Here is a 22,096-nt window from a genome sequence, read left to right on the forward strand (position 1 = left end):
ATACCAATTTTAAAAATAACAATGGATAAGTTACGAATAACATACCTGAATTAAGATATCAACGACGGGAAGAATAGAAAGTAGACCTTTGTCATTGACATTACCGACAACTAAATCAAGAATTTTAGCAATATTTGTAGCATGCATGCTTAGAAAGTCATTTCCACCCAAGATTATGTAATCTTCAATTATGTTCACTGCAACCTGTACTTCAGATAAAGAGAATGTAAAAAAATTAACCAACATATTAAAATAAAGGTAATATGAAAGCATAAAAACAGTAATGGCCATAAGCAAATCAATGGTTTCAAGCAGCAAAACACAGAACAAAATGCAGAGAGATACCCTTAGCTTAAAAATTGATACCTCTACATCAAATAAAGTGAATGATTAAATAATTCTGTATTGTGCCACACAGATCTACATAACAGCTGAGTTCTCTGGAAACTAGATGAAAGAATACTACATTGATATGATTTCCATATATATTTGATTACACGGTTCCCAATGTAAAATTCAACTATGCTCTTTAACCAATTTTTCTTATATATAGAACGGTGATCTAAATATAGTATAAGGTACAAAAACAGTGGCAGAAAGGGGAACTATGTGAAACAGTTGTCTCAGTTCAACAATCATCTATGTGAAATGTTTACATGAATATTTCATCCAAGAGCCACTACTTTCTAGAGCCCACTATCACACACCATCTGTCTTTTGAAAACAAAGACCAATAATTAATTTAAATATTTATATCTATGGAGCTAAGTCTAACCTGCAAATGGTCGAAGTTTCTTTCCATAATCCCCACAAGGCATGAAAAATATGATAACAATTGAGGCACCATTGATGGAGCTTGCGAAAGCGTGGCCTCCCATAACTGAAAGGTTATGCAATAGAACTTTCATGATCTATTCTCTCAAAAATGTACCCATCTAATTGGTTTAAAACAAGACAACAGGATTACCAGCATGCTATCTTCAAGAAGATTGAGTTCATCTGGACTATTTATATCAATTCCATTCTCTAGAAGTGGCAATAGTATATTGTAGCAAATGGGAGATTGATAACCAAGTGCAATCACAAAGTTTCTCAGAGCAACCAGCAGCTGAATCTGAAGCAGACTTTCACCAGCAGATTCCTCCCAAACCTAGCCATAAAAAAAGCAATAGCGAAATAAAGCAAATTCAATTTTGCTAAGCTCGATGTTTATAGCTACTCTGCTATGCTATCATTGTCACGTTCAGGATAAAAACCAAATAAGAATGTGACCAACATGCTAATAGGTTTAAATTTAGTCTATTAAACCAATTATACTAGTTTCTACTTACTTGGCAACCGAATCAGGTTAACCAGAATAAGTTGAACAATAAAGTAAAAAATAAATTTCCTACTGCCTAGAAAGCTTTGTTGCATGTTCCTGAATGTATGTACATTATGCTAATCAGAATCGCAGCAGAATCTTTGGAACTGTACATAATCGCCTGCCAGAATTGCTAGAAATCACCGTAATCATTTTTTATCTGGAATGCGCACAATTTCTTCTAAATATCTTATTTATACTAAAATATCGAACGACGAGTACTTAAGTATTCATGCCATACCTATTTTCTAGTAAGAAACTGATTCACAATTTATTGAAAACGAAAGAAAAACAAAATACACCTCTTCTTTTCTTGTGAACCAAACCAAGCATAAAATGAACAGAACATAGTATATAAAATAAAACAGAATCATGCTTATGTTACCTTCTGAAAAAATTGCACCAACTTGTTTGCAAATGGAATAACTTGACTAATATGCCCGATCAGGATAGAGATCAAATTCAAAACCTGAACCTGAAGAAATATTTTAAGAATAAAATCAACTACAATTCACTAATGGGACAAATTTGAAAAGGAAATTTAGATTTAGACTATTATTTACACACGTTTGCTCTTACCAACCTTCACTTAATTCTAGATACCTATTACAAAAAGAAAAATCTAAAAGAACGCCTAGAGATAGTGTACCCAACTGGATGCAGATATCGTACCAGGTAATCAAATGTGATGCATAACCAGAACTTCTACAAGCCAAATATAATAAAAGTCGAAAACATCCAAGCCTCATCCCACATGGTGAGGTTGACTTCATGGATTAACCAATACCTTTGATACCAATACTATTGTGACCAGATGCACAAACAGAAAATAGTGTTAACAGAAATAGACCAAAATTTTAGCATGATCTGACCTACAGTACCCTATAAACCTACATGCTGCATCAATGAAGATTGCCATGGAGCACTTCAACCCCAATCCTGACAGACTCAAATCCTCATTGTTGCTGATATTGTATAGCCTTATTGGCATGATATTTCATACCCTATACAACCATGTGCTTCCCCAACAAATCTCCTTGAAAATTCCTTGCCAGATAGCACCACAGGCTTTATAGGTTGGGCTACATTTATTATCAAATACAACCCATTTTATAGCAATCTTCTGCTTGCTTTTGTATGACCATCATCACCAAAAAGGAATCAATTCATCACTCTCTACTTTGGAGGAGAACCTAAATAAAGTTTGAACGGTTATGGTTCCTGGTCACAATCCCTCCTCTGCATGAATTTTAAACTCCCAACAGAGGAGGATTATTCCCTTCCACCCCCGTCATTACACATTTCCCAAACAGTCTACATGAATTTACAGTTCCATCGAGAAAGAAAAAGTTGCATAGCATTATGTTTTACCTTTGAATCAAATTCTTGAACTTCCTCAAACAACTTAAAACACGAGTCCCAACAAGGAGGTAGAAGATCAAGAAACTCCCTCTCTGAAAAGTTTGCATCTTCAACATGTAAGCAGAGGGATCGACAGGCTGCCAGCTAAAAAATTAATTTCATGGTTAGATTAAAAGAATCAAAACAAAGATAATGAGACACAAATATATTGATCAGCAGAGAAACAGAAGTAAAGCCAATAGTAACATGTGGCTATGTCACATACCCGGACAGATAAATCTTTACCCTGTAACAATCTGATTAAAGAACAATATACAGGCCTTTTCGTCTCATCTTTAATCTGCGAAGAATAGAAAAGCCATAAAATATAAGATATAGTAAATACAAATGAATTGTTCCTTATTTGAAGATTTTAGACAGAGTAAGAGAACAGAATAACAAGTTATTTACTATCATAAACATGTGTTATAACGACACTGAAATTATTAAACCTGTATTGGTTTTGAATTGCAATGGATCAAATCATGAGTAAAATTGATGGTGAAAACGCAGGAATTTACTCACAAAGCTACCAAATAAATTATATACCTCAGAAACCCACTGCCCCAAAATTACTGCAACTTTACGATGAATAATACGCAGGTTTGGATGGTCATTTGAGAGTTCGTGCGATAAAGCACCATTAAACCTGCAGATAAATGTTTTAGAACAAATTTTCAGATCACTTAGTGCTCCAGACAGAACCTAACAAAATAAAAGTCTAATATCAATAATACAATAAACTACAAAATTTAACTGCCATTAAATTAAAGAGACAAAAATCTGAACCATTAAATAAGTTACTCCCTCCATCCTTAATCTTTGGTCTCTTCAGTTTTTTATTTTTGTCCCAAAACTTTGGATGTTTTAGGTACCAAGATACTATTAAACATGTTTTTCCCTTAGTATCCTTACAAAAACTAAAACATACATTAAATGAATTTAACTTTTACTAAATGTATTATGGGCAAAAATGTCTATAATTATCTAAATTTATTGTTTCTTAATATGGGTGTCCAAACCTAAAAGGATCAAAGATCACGGAGAAGCAAGTGACCCTTAAGACTTGTTGCAACTAGAGGTCGCCAAATATCTCTCTCCACATGAGTTATGTGCATATCTGAGTCTGAAACTGTGCCTCATCTATCTATCCACCGCCCATCTTTATGTGCATCGGTAAGTCATTGGATCAGCTTCTACACATTATTTTCAAGGGTTTGATGAAAAGGAAAATAGCATTTTGTTGCAATGTGCTGTTCATGGGTTTTTTTTTTTTTTGGCTGGAAACGAATGCTTGCATCTCCAAAGGTGTATCTTCGCCTCTGATAGGATAGAATTGGTTTGGATATGGTTTCTCTTTGGTGTTTAGCTTATGGACTTTTTAACATGAAAAGTATTATCTACACAGAAAGAGATTGGACAACCTCTTGTACTTCTATCCTTTTCTTCTAAAAAAATATCTTCCTTTATCAATGTTGAGACATGCAATGATTTAGTTTGTTATTATTAAGATATGTTATTCCTTATTTTATTAGGTTTGATATAAGTTGGATTTAGTCCAGATTTATTTCCTTAACTAAGAGATTCTCCTTGTACAATTTTGATTATAAATAATATCATGCTGAGAGCTAATCTCTCAAGTCATTCAGCACCAAAACCTAATTCTCAAGTTGGTATCAGAGCTCATGATCAGGGGACCTCTCAAAAACCATGGCCGTCACAATCGTAAAAGTAAAAAAAAAAAAAACCTAGCCGTCAGTCAAATACGTAGCTGTCCGACATACACGACCCCCACCATCAGACTCGCCTTAATCAGATCGACCAGTCACCAGAGAACAACCGCCGTATGCGCCGCCACGCACGTTTTTTGCAACTGTAAGCTCCGCGGGCGCGTGAAGGCCACCCGTTCCACTCGTTTGATGTCGTCCTTCCTGTCAGTGGGTCCCACTATTTCTGGTACTTTCGTCTGCTGCCTTCTTACGGCTTCTAGTCTGTTGAAGATGAGTTCAAGTTTAGATCTTTCCCAAAAGGAGAACAACAATTTTGAATCATCTGTTAAGAGCCTTGTAACATATGTTTTCTTTGATAATCCCACTATAACGTCTGAGAAACTTAATGGTCAAAATTATTTAAATTGGTCAGCTGCTGTCAAGATGTGGTTTCTTGGACAAAAGCTCTCAAATCACCTCACTAAGAAGTCCTCAAAAATTAATACAAATTTGTGTGAAGATTGAAGCAAGCTGATTGTCAATTAGTCTCTCTTCTGTGGCAAACAATTGAGCCCTCCTTGCTGGTCCATTAACGCACGTACACCACTTGCTATCATATTTGGGAGAAAGCAAAGAATGTTTATTCGAACGATATCCAACGTCTCTATAATGTTATTCATAATTTAGCTACCCTTAAGATGACAGAAGATAACATCATGGCTTATGCTAATAAATCCCAGTCAGCGGTAAACGAGTTCAAGCTTCTTGTGGCCAACGATGACTCAAAGAAGATGCTTGAGAAATTGGATAATGTTGGCATGATCTATGTCCTTCATGGCCTCCATCAAAAGTATGAGTCGGTATCCCCTCAACATTCTCACTGCATCCGATATCCCCTCAACAGAGGATCTCATCATACGCATTCCTAGTCAACAAGGATCAGGGGGAAGTGGATCCCAAACTGGCACAGAGTCTTCTGCTTTCGTTTCCAATTTTGCAGGTCGTGGAGGACGAGGTCGTGGTCGTGGGGGTGGTCGAGGAGGTTGTGGTGGATCCTCAGTGCACCTACTGTAAGCGTTTATGTCATACTGAAGACAAGTGTTATTCCATTATTGGCTTTCCAGAAAAAACAGTAAATGTGACACAATCTAATGATAATGGAAAAGACTTTGAAGTGCGAAATGTCAAAAACAATATATTGTCTGATGAAGAGTACAAGGCATATCGGCAGTTCAAGGCTTCACATGCCTCATCTTCAGCAACTCTTGCTCATACCGAGAATTCTACAGTCTACATCTCTCACTCCTCATCTGTTAGCCCTTGGATCTTGGACTCTGGAGCTTCCGATCATGTCGTTAGTGATCCATCACTTTTTTTGAAAATATCCCAACCTGAAACCCCACATCATATTACCGTTGCAGACGGTTCAAAAACTAAAGCTAGTGGCATTGGTCAAGCCACTCCTCTCCCATCTTTATCTCTTGACTATGTTCTTTTTGTTTCCAATTGTCCATTTAATTTAATTTCTGTTAGTCGTCTAACTCGAAGTCTAAATTGCTCTATAACTTTTACTCCTAACTCTTTTGTTATATAGGACTAGAGTATGAAGCAGATGATTGGTACATGATATGAGTCCCAAGGACTTTACTACCTTCAGTCTTCATCCATTGTTGCTTCCACTTCTAGTACGGAGTCCCCAGGTCTTCTTCATCGTCGGTTAGGTCATCCAAGTCTCAAAAAGTTATGGTCCCTCACTTGTCTCACTTAAAGTCTTTAGATTGTGAATCTTGTCAGCTTGGGAAACACGTCCGGCCTTCCTTCCCCAGTAGTCTTCATTGCAACCCCACTCTATTTTTGATGTCGTTCATTATGATGTATGGGGACCAAGTCGAGTCATTTCAATTGTAGGTCATAGGTACTTTGTCACTTTTATTGATGAGTTTTCTAGATGTACGTGGATCTACCTCCTTAAGGATAGATCAGAAATATTAAGTATATTTCACAATTTCTTTAAGGAAATTCAAAATCAATTTGGTTGTTCTATTCGCGTTTTGCGCAATGATAATGCAAAAGAGTATTTTTCGTCATCTTTTAATTCTTTTATGGTCGAAAATGGAATAGTACATCAGTCATCTTGTCCTCATACCCCACAACAAAATGGTATTGTTGAACGTAAGCATCGTCATATAATTGAAATAGCACGTATGTTGCTAATCAATGCTAATGTTCCTTTCAAGTTTTGGGGCGATGATGTCCTCACTACAGGATATTTGATTAATAGAATGTCATCTTCTGCTATCCAAGACAAAGTTCCCCATTCCATATTGCTCCCTGATGAACCATTGTTTCGTATCCCTCCTCGAGATTTGAATTCACTTGTTTTGTTCATGATCTTACTCCAGGACTTGATAAGTTGAATGCTCGTGCAATTAAGTATGTTTTCCTCGACTATTCAAGGTTTCAAAAAGGATATCGATGCTATTGTCCCTCCACACATCGCTTCTACATGTCTGTCGATGTCATGTTCTTTGAGGATACACCTTTCTTCCCATCCCCCATTGAATCTGAGCCAATCTTTGAGGTATTACCTATTTCTTACATTGTTCCGCTAACCCCGCCCATGCCTATAATTGACCAATCAGATCCATCTAGGCCTCCTCTCTTGCAAACTTATCAGCGACGCGCACATCTCCCTCCTACCAATCCACTTCCTACACAAGATTTAAGTGACTCATCTCCTATTTTTGTCCCTTCTTCTACTTTGAATCCGCCTACCTTGTCTAACGACCTCCCTATTGCACTACGTAAAGGTACACGTTCCACCAGTAATCCCTATCCCATTTATAACTTTCTTAGTTATCACCGTTTATCACCTTCACATTATACCTTTGCCTCTGCTATTTCTTCCATCACTATTCGCAAGTCTCTCCAGGAAGCTCTTTCTCATTCAGGTTGGCGGCAGGCTATGATTGATGAGATGACAACCTTAAAATCTAACCAAACACGGACTCTTGTGCCACCTTCTCCTGGTAAATCTATTGTTGGATGTCGTTGAGTATACACAGTCAAAGTTGGTCCAGACGGACATATTGATCGTCTGAAAGCTCGTCTAGTGGCTAAAGGCTATACTCAGGTTTTTGGCCTTGATTACAGTGATACTTTCTCACCTATGGATAAAATGGCTTCAGTTCGTCCTTTTCTCTCTATGGTTGTTATGTGAAATTGGCCATTATATCAGTTAGAGATAAAGAATGCATTCCTTCATGGAAACTTGGAAGAAGTTTATCTCGAGCAACCAGCTGGTTTCGTTGCCCAGGGGGAGTGTCGTGGGTATGTTTATCGACTTCATAAAGCTTTGTATGTTCTCAAACAATCTCCTCGGGCATGGTTTGGGAGGTTTAGTAGTGTTGTTCAACAGTATGGCATGATTCGGAGTCAAGCTGATCACTCTGTGTTTTATAAATTCTCTTCTAACAAGTGTATTTACTTGGTTGTCTATGTTGATGATATAGTCATTACATGTGATGATCATGATGGTATTGTGGGACTCAAACAACATCTAGTCCACCACTTTCAGGTCAAAGATCTAGGTAGACTGAGGTATTTTCTTGGCATTGAGGTAGCCCAATCTAAGGCAGGAATTGCTATTTTCCAGAGAAAGTATGCTCTGGATCTCTTGGAAGAAACCAGTATGCTAGATTGCAAGCCAATTAGCACTCCTATGGATCCAAATGTCAAACTCCTACCAGATGAGGGGGGTCATTTCCAGACCCAAGAAGATATAGGGGGTTAGTTGGGAAGTTGAATTACTTGACCATGACGAGGCAGATATTTCATACGTTGTGAGTGTGGTGAGTCAATTCTTGAATTCCCCTTATGATAGTCATTGGAATGTTGTGGTTATAATCTTGAGATACATTAAAGGAGCTCCAGGAAAAGGTCATGTTTACACAGACAGAGGTAATTCAGATATTGTTGCTTAAACAAATGCATATTGGGCTATAAGTCCTTCCGATAGACGGTCCACATCTGGGTATTGTGTTCTTATTGGTGGTAATTTGATTTCCTGGAAACGCAAAAAGCAGAAAGTTGTTGCCAGATCTAGTGTTGAGGCTGAATATCGAGCTATGGCACTTACTACTCAGGAACTCATAAGGCTCAGACACCTTCTCCAAGAGTTGAGCTTTTGTAATATAAGCACTATAAGTCTCATATGTGATAATCAAGCAGTCTTACATATTGCTTCTAATCCAGTCTTTCATGAGCGAACTAAACATATTGAGATTGATTGTCACTTTGTTCGTGAGAAGATTGTGTTTGGCGAGATTGCTACTTCATTTGTTGGTTCTAATGATCAATTGGTAGACATTTTCACAGAGGCTCTTCAAGGACCAAGGATAACTTATATATGTGACAAGCTCGATGCCTACAATTTCTATGCTCCAACTTGAAGGGAAGTGTTGAGACATGCAATGGTTTAGTTTGTTATTATTAAGATATGTTATTCCTTATTTTATTAGGTTTGATATATGTTGAATTTAGTCCAGATTTATTTCCTTAATTAAGAGATTCTCCTTGTACAATTTTGATTATAAATAATATCATGCTGAGAGCTAGTCTCTCAAGTCATTCAGCCCCAAAACCTAATTCTCAAGTATTAAAAAACAAAATTAAAAATGCCCATCTAATTAAGCTCCTCAATGTAATTCATTTTGTTATAAACAATTCTTGATCACCCGAAAATGGATAACTGATAATGAATTAATGATGATGATGATGATGATGATGATGATGATGATAATAAAAAAAATAAAGGAATAATTTCTGTTAGCAAAAAGCCCAAACATTATTGAGAAAGAACTGATAAATGATATACTCCCTCCATCCCTAATTATAAGACTCTTTTTCACTTTTTGTTTGTTCCTTAATTTAAAAACTTTTACAAAATTCCACATGCATTAATGGTTTCTTAACAAAAAACTGCCTTATATAATTTACCATTGAAAAACGTAAAAAAATTGTCTCTTATAATATCAATATTTGTATGGGTAAATATTTAAAAGTAACACACTCTTGGGATAAATGTATAACTAGAAAGAACTACTTTTCCTAATATCTGTGAGCTTTGTTGGAGGGTTTTATAGTAAGAGCCAGAGGGAGTAAACAAAACTACCAAGTTCTGTTTCTTACTAATAATAGAATCTAAATATGGATCTTACATAAACATCCAAAGCAACCACATATAATAAGATAACATAGTAGCAAAGCTTTAGACTCACCAGTCTTTAAAGCTCAGATAGTTTGAGAGTTCATAATAAACATAGGCAGCAGCACCATAAGCAGCATCTTTAAGAAGCAATGAAGAAGTAATTTCTGTCACTGAAGCCGAGCAATTGTTCATGGTCTCTTGAAGAAGCGAAACCACAACAGGGCCTAGCAGCTAAATTAACAGTCAAGATAGCACATACATTTTAGTCTAAAGTCATTGAGAAGTATCTCAAAGAGAAAAAATACAAGATAACCTGGGATGTTTAAACACCACTTACTTGGCTATTATTTTCAAACAATACAATGTACAGAGCTTCCGCACATGGCCTCAATTTTTCTGTCCACTGGACCATATCCTGCTCGTGATGAAAAGACTCAGGGTTACGGTACCACTCCTCCAAATCACTTGCTGTCAGAACAAAATACCTGTTGGAAGCTAAGGGAACTGTTTAGTCTGGAAATAGAGCATGATCATGAGGATATTTATAACTAACTCTAGATGCAAATTAAATTATAGCATGTACAAATTTAAGTTGAAAAGTAGAATACCAAAAAAACGTGTAATTCTTCCATTTAAAGATAATCATTCTGATGATTGGATAACTGAAGTTGTTAATAAAGAGAACGCTGAGCTAATCGAAAGTACCATTGTTGAATTGGTTGGAAATTACAGCAATCCAACTTTAGATACCTTCTAGGTTGAGAACATAGTCATTGATGATTATGTTGAAGAACCTTTTTTATCTGGGGAAGAGTTTGATGATGACGATGATATTGGTGATGGTGAACATAATGTTGTAAGAGGATTGAACATTTGAAGATATAATCATATGTTTTTTTGAAATGTTTTCACTTTTGGAACTTATCTTTTGATGTTCTTATGTATTACTGTCGTATCTATATACTTTGCTAATTTGCATTATTATGGAGTTATAATTAGGAATGTTGAATTATTATTGTGTTCCTGGTGTTCTTTTATGTGTAACTTATAGGTTTTTTCATATGCTTTTTATATTTGGTAAACGCTACAAATTTAGGAGTTGAGTACAGACCCTCCACAATCTTACATAGAGTTTAGAATTTGACAGAATTGTGTATAAACAAACATATGGAACACCTTTAAACCTTACTGAGCTGAGAAAACAAGACATATGCAGGTCAAATAAACAAGCCAAAAAAAGGGTTGTGAAAGTGAAGTACCTTGTTATCAATACATTACACAAAACAACAATCCGCTCATTGGGGAGAAGGGAGGTTACAACACCACCAACTGCACTGGAAATATTTTTCTTCATCTGCTCCAGTGTAACTCCATTTTCATCCACCACCCGACCAGTAAGAATTGGCTTGTATTCCTTACATTCCAGAATATTCTTAATCATCACCATACATTGAATGAGAAATGGTTCAAATGACAACAAAATTGGCTCAGGATCTGTTATCCTATTCAAACAGAAGTCCATAACAGATGAAAGCACAAATTTATCCCCAAAGGAGTAAGGATGTCTTCCCTGAATGGCAACTAAAATTTTCATTAATTTGGTACATGCCCTCTTTACAAAGTCCCAAAATTTAGGATACTGCTTTTGAAAAGATGAATCTGCAAGCATAGAAAATGTCCCAAGAAATAAGTACGTTTTTATAGAAAAAGCATAGAAAGTGAACAAATGTTGTTATTTTTTATGTCCACTAATATGAGAACTAGACATTGTAGAGTGAAGATAGAAGGAAATATTTAAAGGTTCAATTTTCAACATGGCATCTCGCTACATAGAAAACAAGAATCAGTGTTGTTAGGGTTCTTTCTTTGAAAGAACAATAGAGGAAAGGGAGTTTAGTCATCTCTGATAGTTTTATTGATTAAAGGTAAAGGTATATTTCCATTGCACTGGAAATTTTTACAGTCAATTCTAAACAACGTCAAAAATCCCTATAAGAGAGAAAGGAAGTCTTATATATAAACCTTCCAATACAACAAAGCCCAAGGGACTAAAACAGAAAAACAAACAGAAAATAACTTACGAGTAAGCTACTAAGAAATTGATAAGGAAAACTACTAACACACCTAATTACCTGTATCCCTGTTATTCCTCTTCTGACAAACTAATAGGGGATTATCCTTAATATTATTAATACACCTCAGTATACTTTTTTTGCTATATTATTTATTTAATTCATTTCTGTTGACACTTCACCTCCCATTGTCCACTACCATAGAGCAATGCTGGTCTTACAGCTTTTCCTTTGAACTTGTTAGAAGCTATGCAAGCACAAATTATGCCGAGTACATTTCTCCATTTCATTCAACATTCCGACTTTGATGTGTGACATCCAATCAATCTCCCCAGCAATTTATAAAATGGATTCAAGATACTTAAATCAACCAATTAGTGGAATGGTGTGATACTCAAGTTCACCTCTAAAACATTGCTAAAATACATCTTACTGAAATTGTGAGCATTTTGTACAGTGCCTCTAACACTCAAGAGACTCACAAACAAAGTCCCTTTGACTCCAAAGATTTTCTCCACAACTCAAGCTTTGAATTTACTTCTCTCAACTAAAAAACTATAACTATCATCCAGCATCTCAAAAGAGCATGCATTAAAACATTAGTTCTTGGGTGTGCCTAAGTACGTCCAATACCAAGGGACTGAAAGTTGACCTATAGTACAAATCTTCCATTACTCCTCCTAAGTCTGCATGCTAGTAAGAGGAAACTTTATCCACACCATGTTTGGATCATCAATTTCCTAATTAAAAATAACTAAGATGTAAATGCAAAAGATTACTTTATCTAGCACACAATGACGAAATAAATCTTGTCTAGGAAACAAATGATTATTAAAAATTTCATTTTAACAACTTAGATATTATACAATTATTTAACTTTGTTAGAATATTAGAAAATATCTTATAATATCTTTATATTATATTAGAATATCTTGAATTATTTCCTAGGATAAATTTATAATCATTGAGAAATCTTAGAATATCTCTCATTACTATTATGATTTATTCCTGATTTAGGATTGAATCTATGTTTCTGTATAAATATATGTTACTATTGAGTCTTTTGTAATCAAGTTACCATAAAGCAATTTCAACATGGTATTTAGAGCTTATTTCGAACCTCTTTGACCAACCCCGCCTCTACTCCGTTGATGAGTTCCCAAAAGTTTGGGAATGTAATCATAGTTTTCTCTTTTTCGATGTGATCTCTTGATCCGCTGTTGCCATCGTCGTCACCCTTATTTCTGACAGCTTTTCTGGTGAACGACCACTCCATCAGCTTTGCCTCTTTCGAATCGGCCCACATTCCAAAGTGCGCCGCCAAAAGCGGTCACGTGCGTTGTTTCTTCCTCTGACCATCTGATCCACGTATTGCCGCCTCCCACTGCAAGTGACGGCGCGTTCGACAGCTGTTTAAGACACGACCTTTCTCGTTGAACTCACCTCGGCCTTCTCGCTCTAAATTTGCCCTCATATTCTAGTTTCGGGCTACGGTTACACCAGCAACAGTACAAACAACACTTTATCGCTCCTTGATGCATGACTATTCTCTCTCTGATGGTTCCAATGCCGCAGGGTCATCCTTCCAGCGTGTCTTCAAATTCTCAGTTGTGTCGTCCTTCTGGCGTGTTTTAGAATTTCTTTTGTTGCCATTCACTCAGTCGATCGACATTTCCCTCAAGTTTCAGTCAAGTTTCACGCATTCGGTGTACTTCATATGATGCTTTTCTTTCCTGTCGATGTGTTTCTCTTTGCATCCAAATGCATGTTCATCGATGTACTAGTCTTGCCGCTTTCTCTGAAACAGTTGTTAGACATAACTTCAAAGTTAAATATTTTGGGTCTCCAGTATTATTAGTTTGAAGCATCCGGATGGAGTTTTTAGAAGAACGAACCTTGCTTTGTTCAATTACTTGTCATGAATTTCTCTTGGGTTGATGATCATTTTGGATATTTGGCTAGGCTATATTTATAGCAATTCTCTCCGACTTCACCTACACATTCCTGAGTCGCCTTACCATCCATTTTTATTATTTTGCGGAGCAAATTATGTTTTCTTGTAACAAGCTAAAGCTTAGTAAGCTTTAGCTTGAGGGGGGTGTTAGAATATTAGAAAACATATTATAATATCTTTTATATTATATTAGAGTATCTAGAATATCTCTCATTATTATTATGATTTGTTCCTGATTTTAGGATTGAATCTATGTTTCTCTATAAATAGATATTATTATTGAGTCTTTTGTAATCAAGTTACCATAAAACTATTATCAATAATATTCAAGCTCTTAATATTTTCTCTTCTCAATTCCTCTAAAATCCCACATCTACAACAAACTTAAACACAAGGATAAACACATGCACAAGAAATAGAAGTCTCACAATATGGAAGAAATGATTGAATGGCGCTTAGGAGAATAGGTGAGACTTCCTTGACTGGTCGAACCTCCTACAAAATAGTAAAACCAAGCCCAGTATCTTAAATTTTGAATTGATTAACTTGAAAATTAAAAAGGTGATATAATCTTCAAGACAATAGAGGATGAAAACACAAAACAGATAGATAAATCACCTGAAAACACTTGGAATCGCTTTGAAAACCAGAAAAAATGAATTGTCGTATGATTTTTGAACATAACAACCATCTCTCACATGTAAGATAAAGTTCATGGCGCTGATCATCAGCATTTGAATTATAGTTTTGAGAAAGAGCAGAGAAACCATGCAGTATTGCCTGCACATCGCTTTGCCAGAGCCGCCAGCAATAATCAAAGAAATGGGATGATATCTGCCAAAGAAATTGGTTGAAGATATTCAATTACTCAGAAGATTATGTGCAGGATATTGAACAGCAATCTTGTTCAAGAAAAATCACATCAATCAGATACAGAATTTAACGTCAGAAAAGGAAAGATTCAAAATAGGGAGGGGGAGATAAAAGAAGAGCAATGGACGCATGTACATAATATGCCTATATAAGGGGAAATGGTAAGGTAAAAAAACGACCCCTCCATGTCGGATGCTTAGAAAGCAGTTGCTCTTAATGGTGATACAATTTTTCACTAAATGGCCTAGTGAAGACAATAATAACCTAGGAGCAAAAGGAGGGTAATTAGTTAAAGTTTTCTTTATACAATTAGTAGGAGCTATGAACAACGCTTGCTAAGAGCCACTAGCAGGTAGAACAAATCTTTATTACTATGATGGCAGTAAGAGCTAGATGTCATTATATTAATAAATAAAAAATGACTCTGTGGCCCTTTTTTGTGAAAATGTTATCCTTACTTTTGTTTCTGTCTTGGACCGGAAAAAATTACTATAAGCCATCATCAGCAGGTCAAACAATACCTCCTATATAAGAAGAAATATTATACTCCACCATTCATCCAAGCTATATCATGTAGAAAAGTGAAACTACTCTTTGATTTTATATATAAGATTTTTACCCTTGGATAAGTTTACTGCTTCATCTACACCCACATGTGTAATCTTTTATCATGTAGCACAAAGATTAGATACAACGCTATGACTTCCTATCCACAATTTCTGCTTTTTGTTGTGCTTCAGCACATTTAAAATATATAATGATACATTCTCCTAACCAATCCTACAAATTACACTAAACATAGAGTAATAAATAAAATAATTAGAATATAGAACATCACTAAAACCTTCTATTGGAAGGACTCATTCGAAGAACATAGAACTACTCTTTAAAAAGCTCACATCCAAGTATGCTAAACATAATAAGAAAGGCTTTCAAAAAATGTTATCAAGGAAAAGCACATGAGAACAAGCCCATAATCTGGAACTTAAAGTCACTTCCTAGACATTAAACTTTACGCATGATGATTTGTTTCACAGATTTGTAGTTTTGTAAACAACTTTTATAAGGTGTGGGATTTTACGAGCATTGCTAAAAGTTCCTATTAGTCAAAACAATCAATTCAAAACTACCGATCTAATGGTTTAAATTCAGGAAAACAATCCACCAAAAGCAATGAGCCACACTCACATGCAGATATATTATAGAACACACTGAGGAGTTATATACATCAATTCCAGAACAAAATGCAATTAGACATCCCTATAGACCAACAAATTATCAAGGAAGAGCCAGATTGGACACACCTTTTAAGGTGGATAAAGGAGAATGGCGATACTGCCTCCTTAAAAGTTTAGTGTACTGAGCCATAGAATTAGAGCCTTCTACAGCCATATATAAGTTTCAAACAATTGACCAATAGAACCCCTTTGGATTGCTACCCTCTAACATCAAGGTATAAGATAAAACATAATCATGAAAACCATGAAACATTTACATTTGTGAGACTTTGGATCTATATTAGTAGCCATGCTCTCTTCATTATGTTAACAGAATGTCAAGTTTTCTTTTGATAAAGATTTTCAGAAGACCAAAAAGAAAGACAGGAATAATTATAAAGGTTTACATGTTATTCAGATAATGATAGTTGGCATTTTTAAGTTTGCAATGTACAGCATAAAGCCAAAGATTGAGACAACTTAAACAATAAAAAATAGAAAAAAGAAACAAGTATAAAAGGAACCACACCTCTGCAAAGTTGCGCTGGTCCGCAGTAAGGCGTTTCGTAGACAACTCCTTCAAGGTCCTAAATAGAATCATAAAGATTCTGTGGGAGGCAATAACATCTGCTGATTGAAGTTGTTGTGATAAAACCAAAAAGATGTCTGGCCTGAGAAGTCATTACATTAGCATATTAACATATAGAGCTTGCTTTAAAAAGAAATGATAAAATCAGAAAATATAAGAATGCATACAAACCAAACGACAAGATAACTGATAACACTATCCAGCAAAAGAAAAACACCTTGCAAGTTGATAAAGCTCATCTCAGATAACACTTAAAAACTGAATGCACAACAAATGAAATTAATTCATAAAAAGACAATTTAGGCAGATCATTTTATAGCATATACCAACAGAAGTTCATTCAGCTAAATAGTGAACAGAAACAGGAAAACAACTAGAGAAGCAAATGCAAGGGGAGATGGAAATTTCAATTGCAGCAGTAAAGACGGCATAATATTCTTGGACACAACAGAAAGAAACATCAAAAAGTACCATTCTTTGGGATAATCAATGCGAGCAATCTTGGAGATTAGCACAGCCAACATTAGTGCTATCTGCATCTCGAAAAATGAAAGAAAATAGAAGTAAATATCTACAGCTTATCACAAATTCAAAATTATAGCCAATAAAATAAAATAAGTATGATAAAACACTAAAAGTCTACCAAATGGGAGGGTGGATGACTATCATTTACTATGAATTCTACCCTAAACCATGACAAAGAATCTAAAATTCTAAAATCAAACAACATAGAACAACTTGGTATCCTATGAAAATCGAACAGCCAGCACTGGTTATGAATCAACCAACCCATCACTGAATGAGACCATTTCTAGGACCAAAGTGATTACTTTTTTATTTTGCAATAATCAATATTAGTAATTGGTATTGTTAATATTGTTAGTAGTGCTAACAAACTAGAAATCTAAACAAAGCCATGAACAAATCAAGTACGAAATCACTAACAAGCACCATCCAAGACATATAAGTTATTAGAATGCAGTTCTAAAACAACACCTGATCATTCTCTTCTCTTAAGTGCATCAACAATTTCTGCCTCAAATGCATTTTCTCCTCATTGCTAATTCCCCTAAAGAAAACGAATAACAAAAAAAGCCAGATTACGGTCCACACTGCATGTACGATACAGCTTCATTTTTACACATTAAAAAAATAACTCTAAGCGGCATTTTGAATTCTACCTTTTTTCTGAACATATAATAAGCTAATACTAAAAAAGACACTAATTAAAATCACATTCAGAAGCACTTACGAGGAATCGCGGCGGTAACGCCAGTAGCGATTAATACTGTTCTTAAAATACACAGTAGCCATTAAACGCACATCAACCTGAGACGCTAAATCCTTAGCAGTAATCAGTTCCTGCAGTTCCATTCACCAAAAGCAAAAGCTCAAAAACAAAAGAAAAAACAGAAAGCGTACAATGCGAAGTTCATCGGAACCCTAAGAGAGAGAAGGAAATACCAGGAGGCATGAGCAGAAGCCAGGTCTAGACTCGGATTGAGCGAGGGCTTCCTCAGCGGGGCCACGTAAGCGGTGATCGGCGCTCATGGAATTGGCAAGGAGCGAGTACATCGCCGCCACGTCGGAGCCCGAAAGCGCCATCGTCAAACGACGTCGTAGATAACCCTTTGTTTGTTGAGTTTTTTTGTGTGCGTGTGGTGGGTTGGAACTTTAGAAGAATGAAATGAAATCAGTGTTCCGTGCGAGAGGGATTTATAGCTATAACGTATAAAGCTAGTTTGGAAATGGAAGAAAAGAGAGTGCGTGTTTCAAGAGTGAGTGTTTATGAGAGAGAGTTTTCGTGTGTAACTCAGACTCTTTCGTGCATTTAGCATGGTACGAAAATGGGGGCGTAGAAGTTAATTGGGACCCAAGCCAGGAGGATCATTGGGGCGTTTCAGATTTTAACACTGCCACCGTTAACCTCTTCGCTTGCCAACTCATTTTGCTCTTTTTTGTTTTTTCGGGATCTCTTTTATGGGCTCGTCTTATGAACCTGTAAGAATCTTCTTTTTCCTTGTATTGGCACCCCTTCCTTTTACCATTACCCCTTTATTATTTCTACTACTTCAACACTCGTAACGAAACGAGTCCGCGTTGTGATGAGTCCACGTCGTGGTGAGTTATTATTTAAGTTCCCACGATAGAAATTACAACATTGCTATTTCTCCCAAAACATACCACCAAGCATTACAAACAGTGAAAGAACCAAATAGAGGACTGCATAATCATACATGAGTGGATACATTAAAAAGTCAAGTCAATAAAAATACAACATTTATTCTTCGGAAGTCTCATGAATTACTTCTTCTTGATGTTCAACATTTTCCTATAAATTAACCACTGTAACAAAACAAAAAAAAATGTGCGTCCGCACAAATTCATTATATCGTTGTAATTATTGAAGGTTGGAGTAATTAAGTAACAAACTTTGGAAGGTAACCGTATAATACAAACAACAGTAATATAAGGACATAAAAGGTTAACCGCCGCACTAAACCGTAGATAATTAAACACAATGCCTTGTTAAAATTTAATATTAATCTATTATTACAGAGTTGTAAACTGTAATCACATTTAACTTCATAAGTTGAATCTTAATGCAAGAAAAAGAGTGACTGAAAAAGAAAAATATGAGCAAAACATATCAGTGACCTAAATAGCATCAACTAAACTTATATATGATATTAAATAATTAGCTAAAATAAAGTTTCAAGAAATATGGGTTTAATTAGATTTTAGAATGAACAAACAATAGTGCTATAAAAGAAACATTCATGTGAATGATTTCACCATCAAAAGTGAAAGAAATTGTTGGTAATGATTTGTTTAAACAAATTCAAATAACTTGACTGATTGAAGTTGTTGAAAAAATTATTTCTCTTTTGAATCCACCATTAAGTTCTTGAAACGGAAAAAATAAAATCATAACCCTTTATCTTGATGTAAAATGTTAGAAGCCGTAAATTTTCATATAGTTTGAGGATCACCGATATTGAAAAAGTATTTGTAAACTTCGTATCCAAATATATATATATATATATATATATATATATATGTGAGCTACACAATTAAGCAAAAATGCAGCTATCCAACAACATATACACTCAACCACAAATATTTTCTTGAAAGCAATAAAAAAAATACTAAAAAAGTATATTTAAATTTGGATTTTGAGGAGAGAAAGGTTGGATGAAGAAAATATGTAGAAAAAAATGATATACTAGATGAACAAAATTAAAAAAATACATGTCGATGAACAAATAAAAGTGTTTGATTAAAAGTAAATATCAAAACCATTTGTATCATTCTTTTAAAATTTTATTCAAGAGACAAAAACCAACAACTAAGAAAAAAGCAAACTTGTTTAAAAAATAGAGGGGGGAAAATAATGTCAAACAAAAAAAATACAAGAAAATAGTGTATGTGATAAAAAGGCAACCCTTGTTTGAATAAATATATGGGAACAGAAAATATAAAATGAAATAAATGAAAGTTAATAAAAACCGTGAAAAATTAGAGTTATTTATTGACAAATAAAAGTTTTAAAAATGAAGTGGATGATTTATAAAGATGGAAACTGAGAAAAAATAGACGAAGATAAATGTTTACATTTCTTCCACTACGCCAAAAATGACATTTAACATCATCCATTTTACAGCGTTTGCTCAACACAAGCGCTGTTGTAAATATATTTTAAAAATAACGGAGCCTTTTACAGCGCTTTTGATGACAAGCGCTGTTGTAGGTCATATAACGTTTGCGCATAACGTTATAAGGCTTTTACAGCGCTTGTCAAAAAAGCGTTGTAAAAGGAAGCGCTTTCGCGTATCAGTTACAGCGCTTTTTTCACAAGCGCTGTAAACACATGCGCTTCCAAATATTTGAACTACCTAATACAACGCTTTTTGCACAAGCGTTGTAAAATTCATGCGCTTTCATTGAATGTAACTACCTATTACAGCGCTTTTTTCACAAGCGCTGTAAACTACATCTTTCAAATAATTATATACGTTGGAAACCCTCATATCCTCTACATCTTTCAAATAATTATATACGTTGGGAACCCTAATATTCTCTACGTACTGTGCGGTCATCTACGTTGTCTCAGGTATTTTTTACACATGCGTTGTAAAATTCTCGAACCATTATTCAGGTATTGATGTTATAAATTTTTTGTAATCATTAAAATGCATGTTGAGCTTTTTTAAGATATACTGATACATGTTGAGCTTGTTTATAATAATGCATGATCCATGTTGAGCTTGTTGATGTTATACTAAACTGCATGTTGAACTTGTTGTAGTTAAATGGATACAAACAAAGATATAGAAGTTCAAAATAAAGAAGTTGGCACCTCTAAGACTTATGAAAAAGAAGTCAAACGTGGTGCAACTATCATGCAAAAGGTGATTAAAGCAAGGAGTAGTGGCATTAAATTTGAGGTATACTATAATTTGTTTGCTGTGTGTTTTTTTTAATCTTTTTTTAGGGTTTAGGGCATGTACTTACTATATGAGTTTATTAGGTTGGCTGGAACGAGAGTGGTCAGCCAGTTGACCCCAACAGCTCTATGTTTGTAAGCTATATTGGGGTTGTTGTTCGTCAAAATGTCCCAATTACAATTGACAATTGGAGAGATAAGGCGTTGAAGGATGCAAAAGATATTATATGGAATGACATTCAAGTAAATATTTTGATCTACTCTTTTGTCATTTATAATTTTTTTCGTTGAAATACTTTACTTATAATTTTTTTCATTGCAGACGACTTTTGTTCTTGATGAGGGACGAAAGTCTTATGTTTTGAGAGTTGCTGGGAAGATCCATCGTGGATTTAGATCTCATCTCTCAAATTTCTATCTAAAAGATAGAGAAGGAAACACAAGTGGTGAACCTCCAAAAATATATCAACATTATATATCAAAGGATGAATGGAGAGCATTTGTTTCCAAACGTTTTGACTCGGCGTTTGTCGTAAGTGATTAATTTATTAGCATTTATGTTTTACTATTCATATTCGTAGCGTATTTTAAATTTTTACACAATTGCTATTTTTTTTATATAGAATATTCGTAAGGCAAATCGCGAACGGGCAAGCAATCCAAAACACCCATACAAGAAATCACGTATGGGATATGCACGCCTTGAACAACAACTTGTAAGTAATTAAACATCACTTTTATATAATGAAGTAATTTGTATTATAAACTATAGTGTGTAACTAATTTGTATTATTTTGTTTATGATTTTAACGAATAGAGAAAAGACACCCAAGCCGATCAACCCTTGGGTCGTCATATATTGTGGAAGGAAGCGCGTGTTAATAAAGAAGGAGTGGTTGATAATGAAAATGTCAAAAAAGTTGTAGAACTTTGTGTAAGTATATTATCACTTTAATATTTTTTAATATTGTATTTTAAAAATTCTATTGAACTTATCTTTTTAATGTTACATGTATTTTAGGAAATTATTGAACAAAGTTCTGAAAATCCGGAGGGCAACAAGGATACTTGCAGGGACATTCTTGGGAAAGTGTTTAATGTCCCTGAGTATTCCGGTCGAGTGAGGGGGAAAGGATTTGGCGTAACTCCCAAAAGCTTTTTTCCTCAAGAGAAGCGCCAAAAACCTTCCAACGAGGAAGTATTAGAGAAGCTCAGAATCCTATCAGAGCAAGTGGCACTCTTGGTGAATACGAATAAAGACA

The 22,096-nt window shown here is 35.1% G+C and overlaps 1 protein-coding gene across 1 annotated transcript in view; it reads right to left on the bottom strand.

The window, feature by feature from the left end:
• Positions 1-18,415, bottom strand: part of LOC101496288 (uncharacterized) — a 29,356-nt gene extending 10,941 nt beyond the window's left edge. The window contains exons 1-17 of the mRNA XM_004492412.4: positions 17,852-18,415; positions 17,640-17,749; positions 17,384-17,456; positions 16,859-16,920; positions 16,328-16,469; positions 14,327-14,542; positions 14,137-14,203; positions 10,942-11,341; positions 10,020-10,167; positions 9,753-9,913; positions 3,314-3,413; positions 2,991-3,065; positions 2,735-2,869; positions 1,749-1,838; positions 968-1,150; positions 776-880; positions 46-204 (exon numbers count right to left, since the gene is read on the bottom strand). Of these exons, the coding sequence (XP_004492469.1) occupies positions 46-204; positions 776-880; positions 968-1,150; positions 1,749-1,838; positions 2,735-2,869; positions 2,991-3,065; positions 3,314-3,413; positions 9,753-9,913; positions 10,020-10,167; positions 10,942-11,341; positions 14,137-14,203; positions 14,327-14,542; positions 16,328-16,469; positions 16,859-16,920; positions 17,384-17,456; positions 17,640-17,749; positions 17,852-17,992 (2,367 nt within the window). The 5' untranslated portion in view covers positions 17,993-18,415. The remainder of the gene's footprint in view (positions 1-45; positions 205-775; positions 881-967; positions 1,151-1,748; positions 1,839-2,734; positions 2,870-2,990; positions 3,066-3,313; positions 3,414-9,752; positions 9,914-10,019; positions 10,168-10,941; positions 11,342-14,136; positions 14,204-14,326; positions 14,543-16,327; positions 16,470-16,858; positions 16,921-17,383; positions 17,457-17,639; positions 17,750-17,851) is intronic.
• Positions 18,416-22,096: the final 3,681 nt, after the last annotated feature.

This window comes from Cicer arietinum, chromosome 3 (genome assembly GCF_000331145.2).
Source record: "Cicer arietinum cultivar CDC Frontier isolate Library 1 chromosome 3, Cicar.CDCFrontier_v2.0, whole genome shotgun sequence".
Taxonomy (NCBI): domain Eukaryota; kingdom Viridiplantae; phylum Streptophyta; class Magnoliopsida; order Fabales; family Fabaceae; genus Cicer; species Cicer arietinum.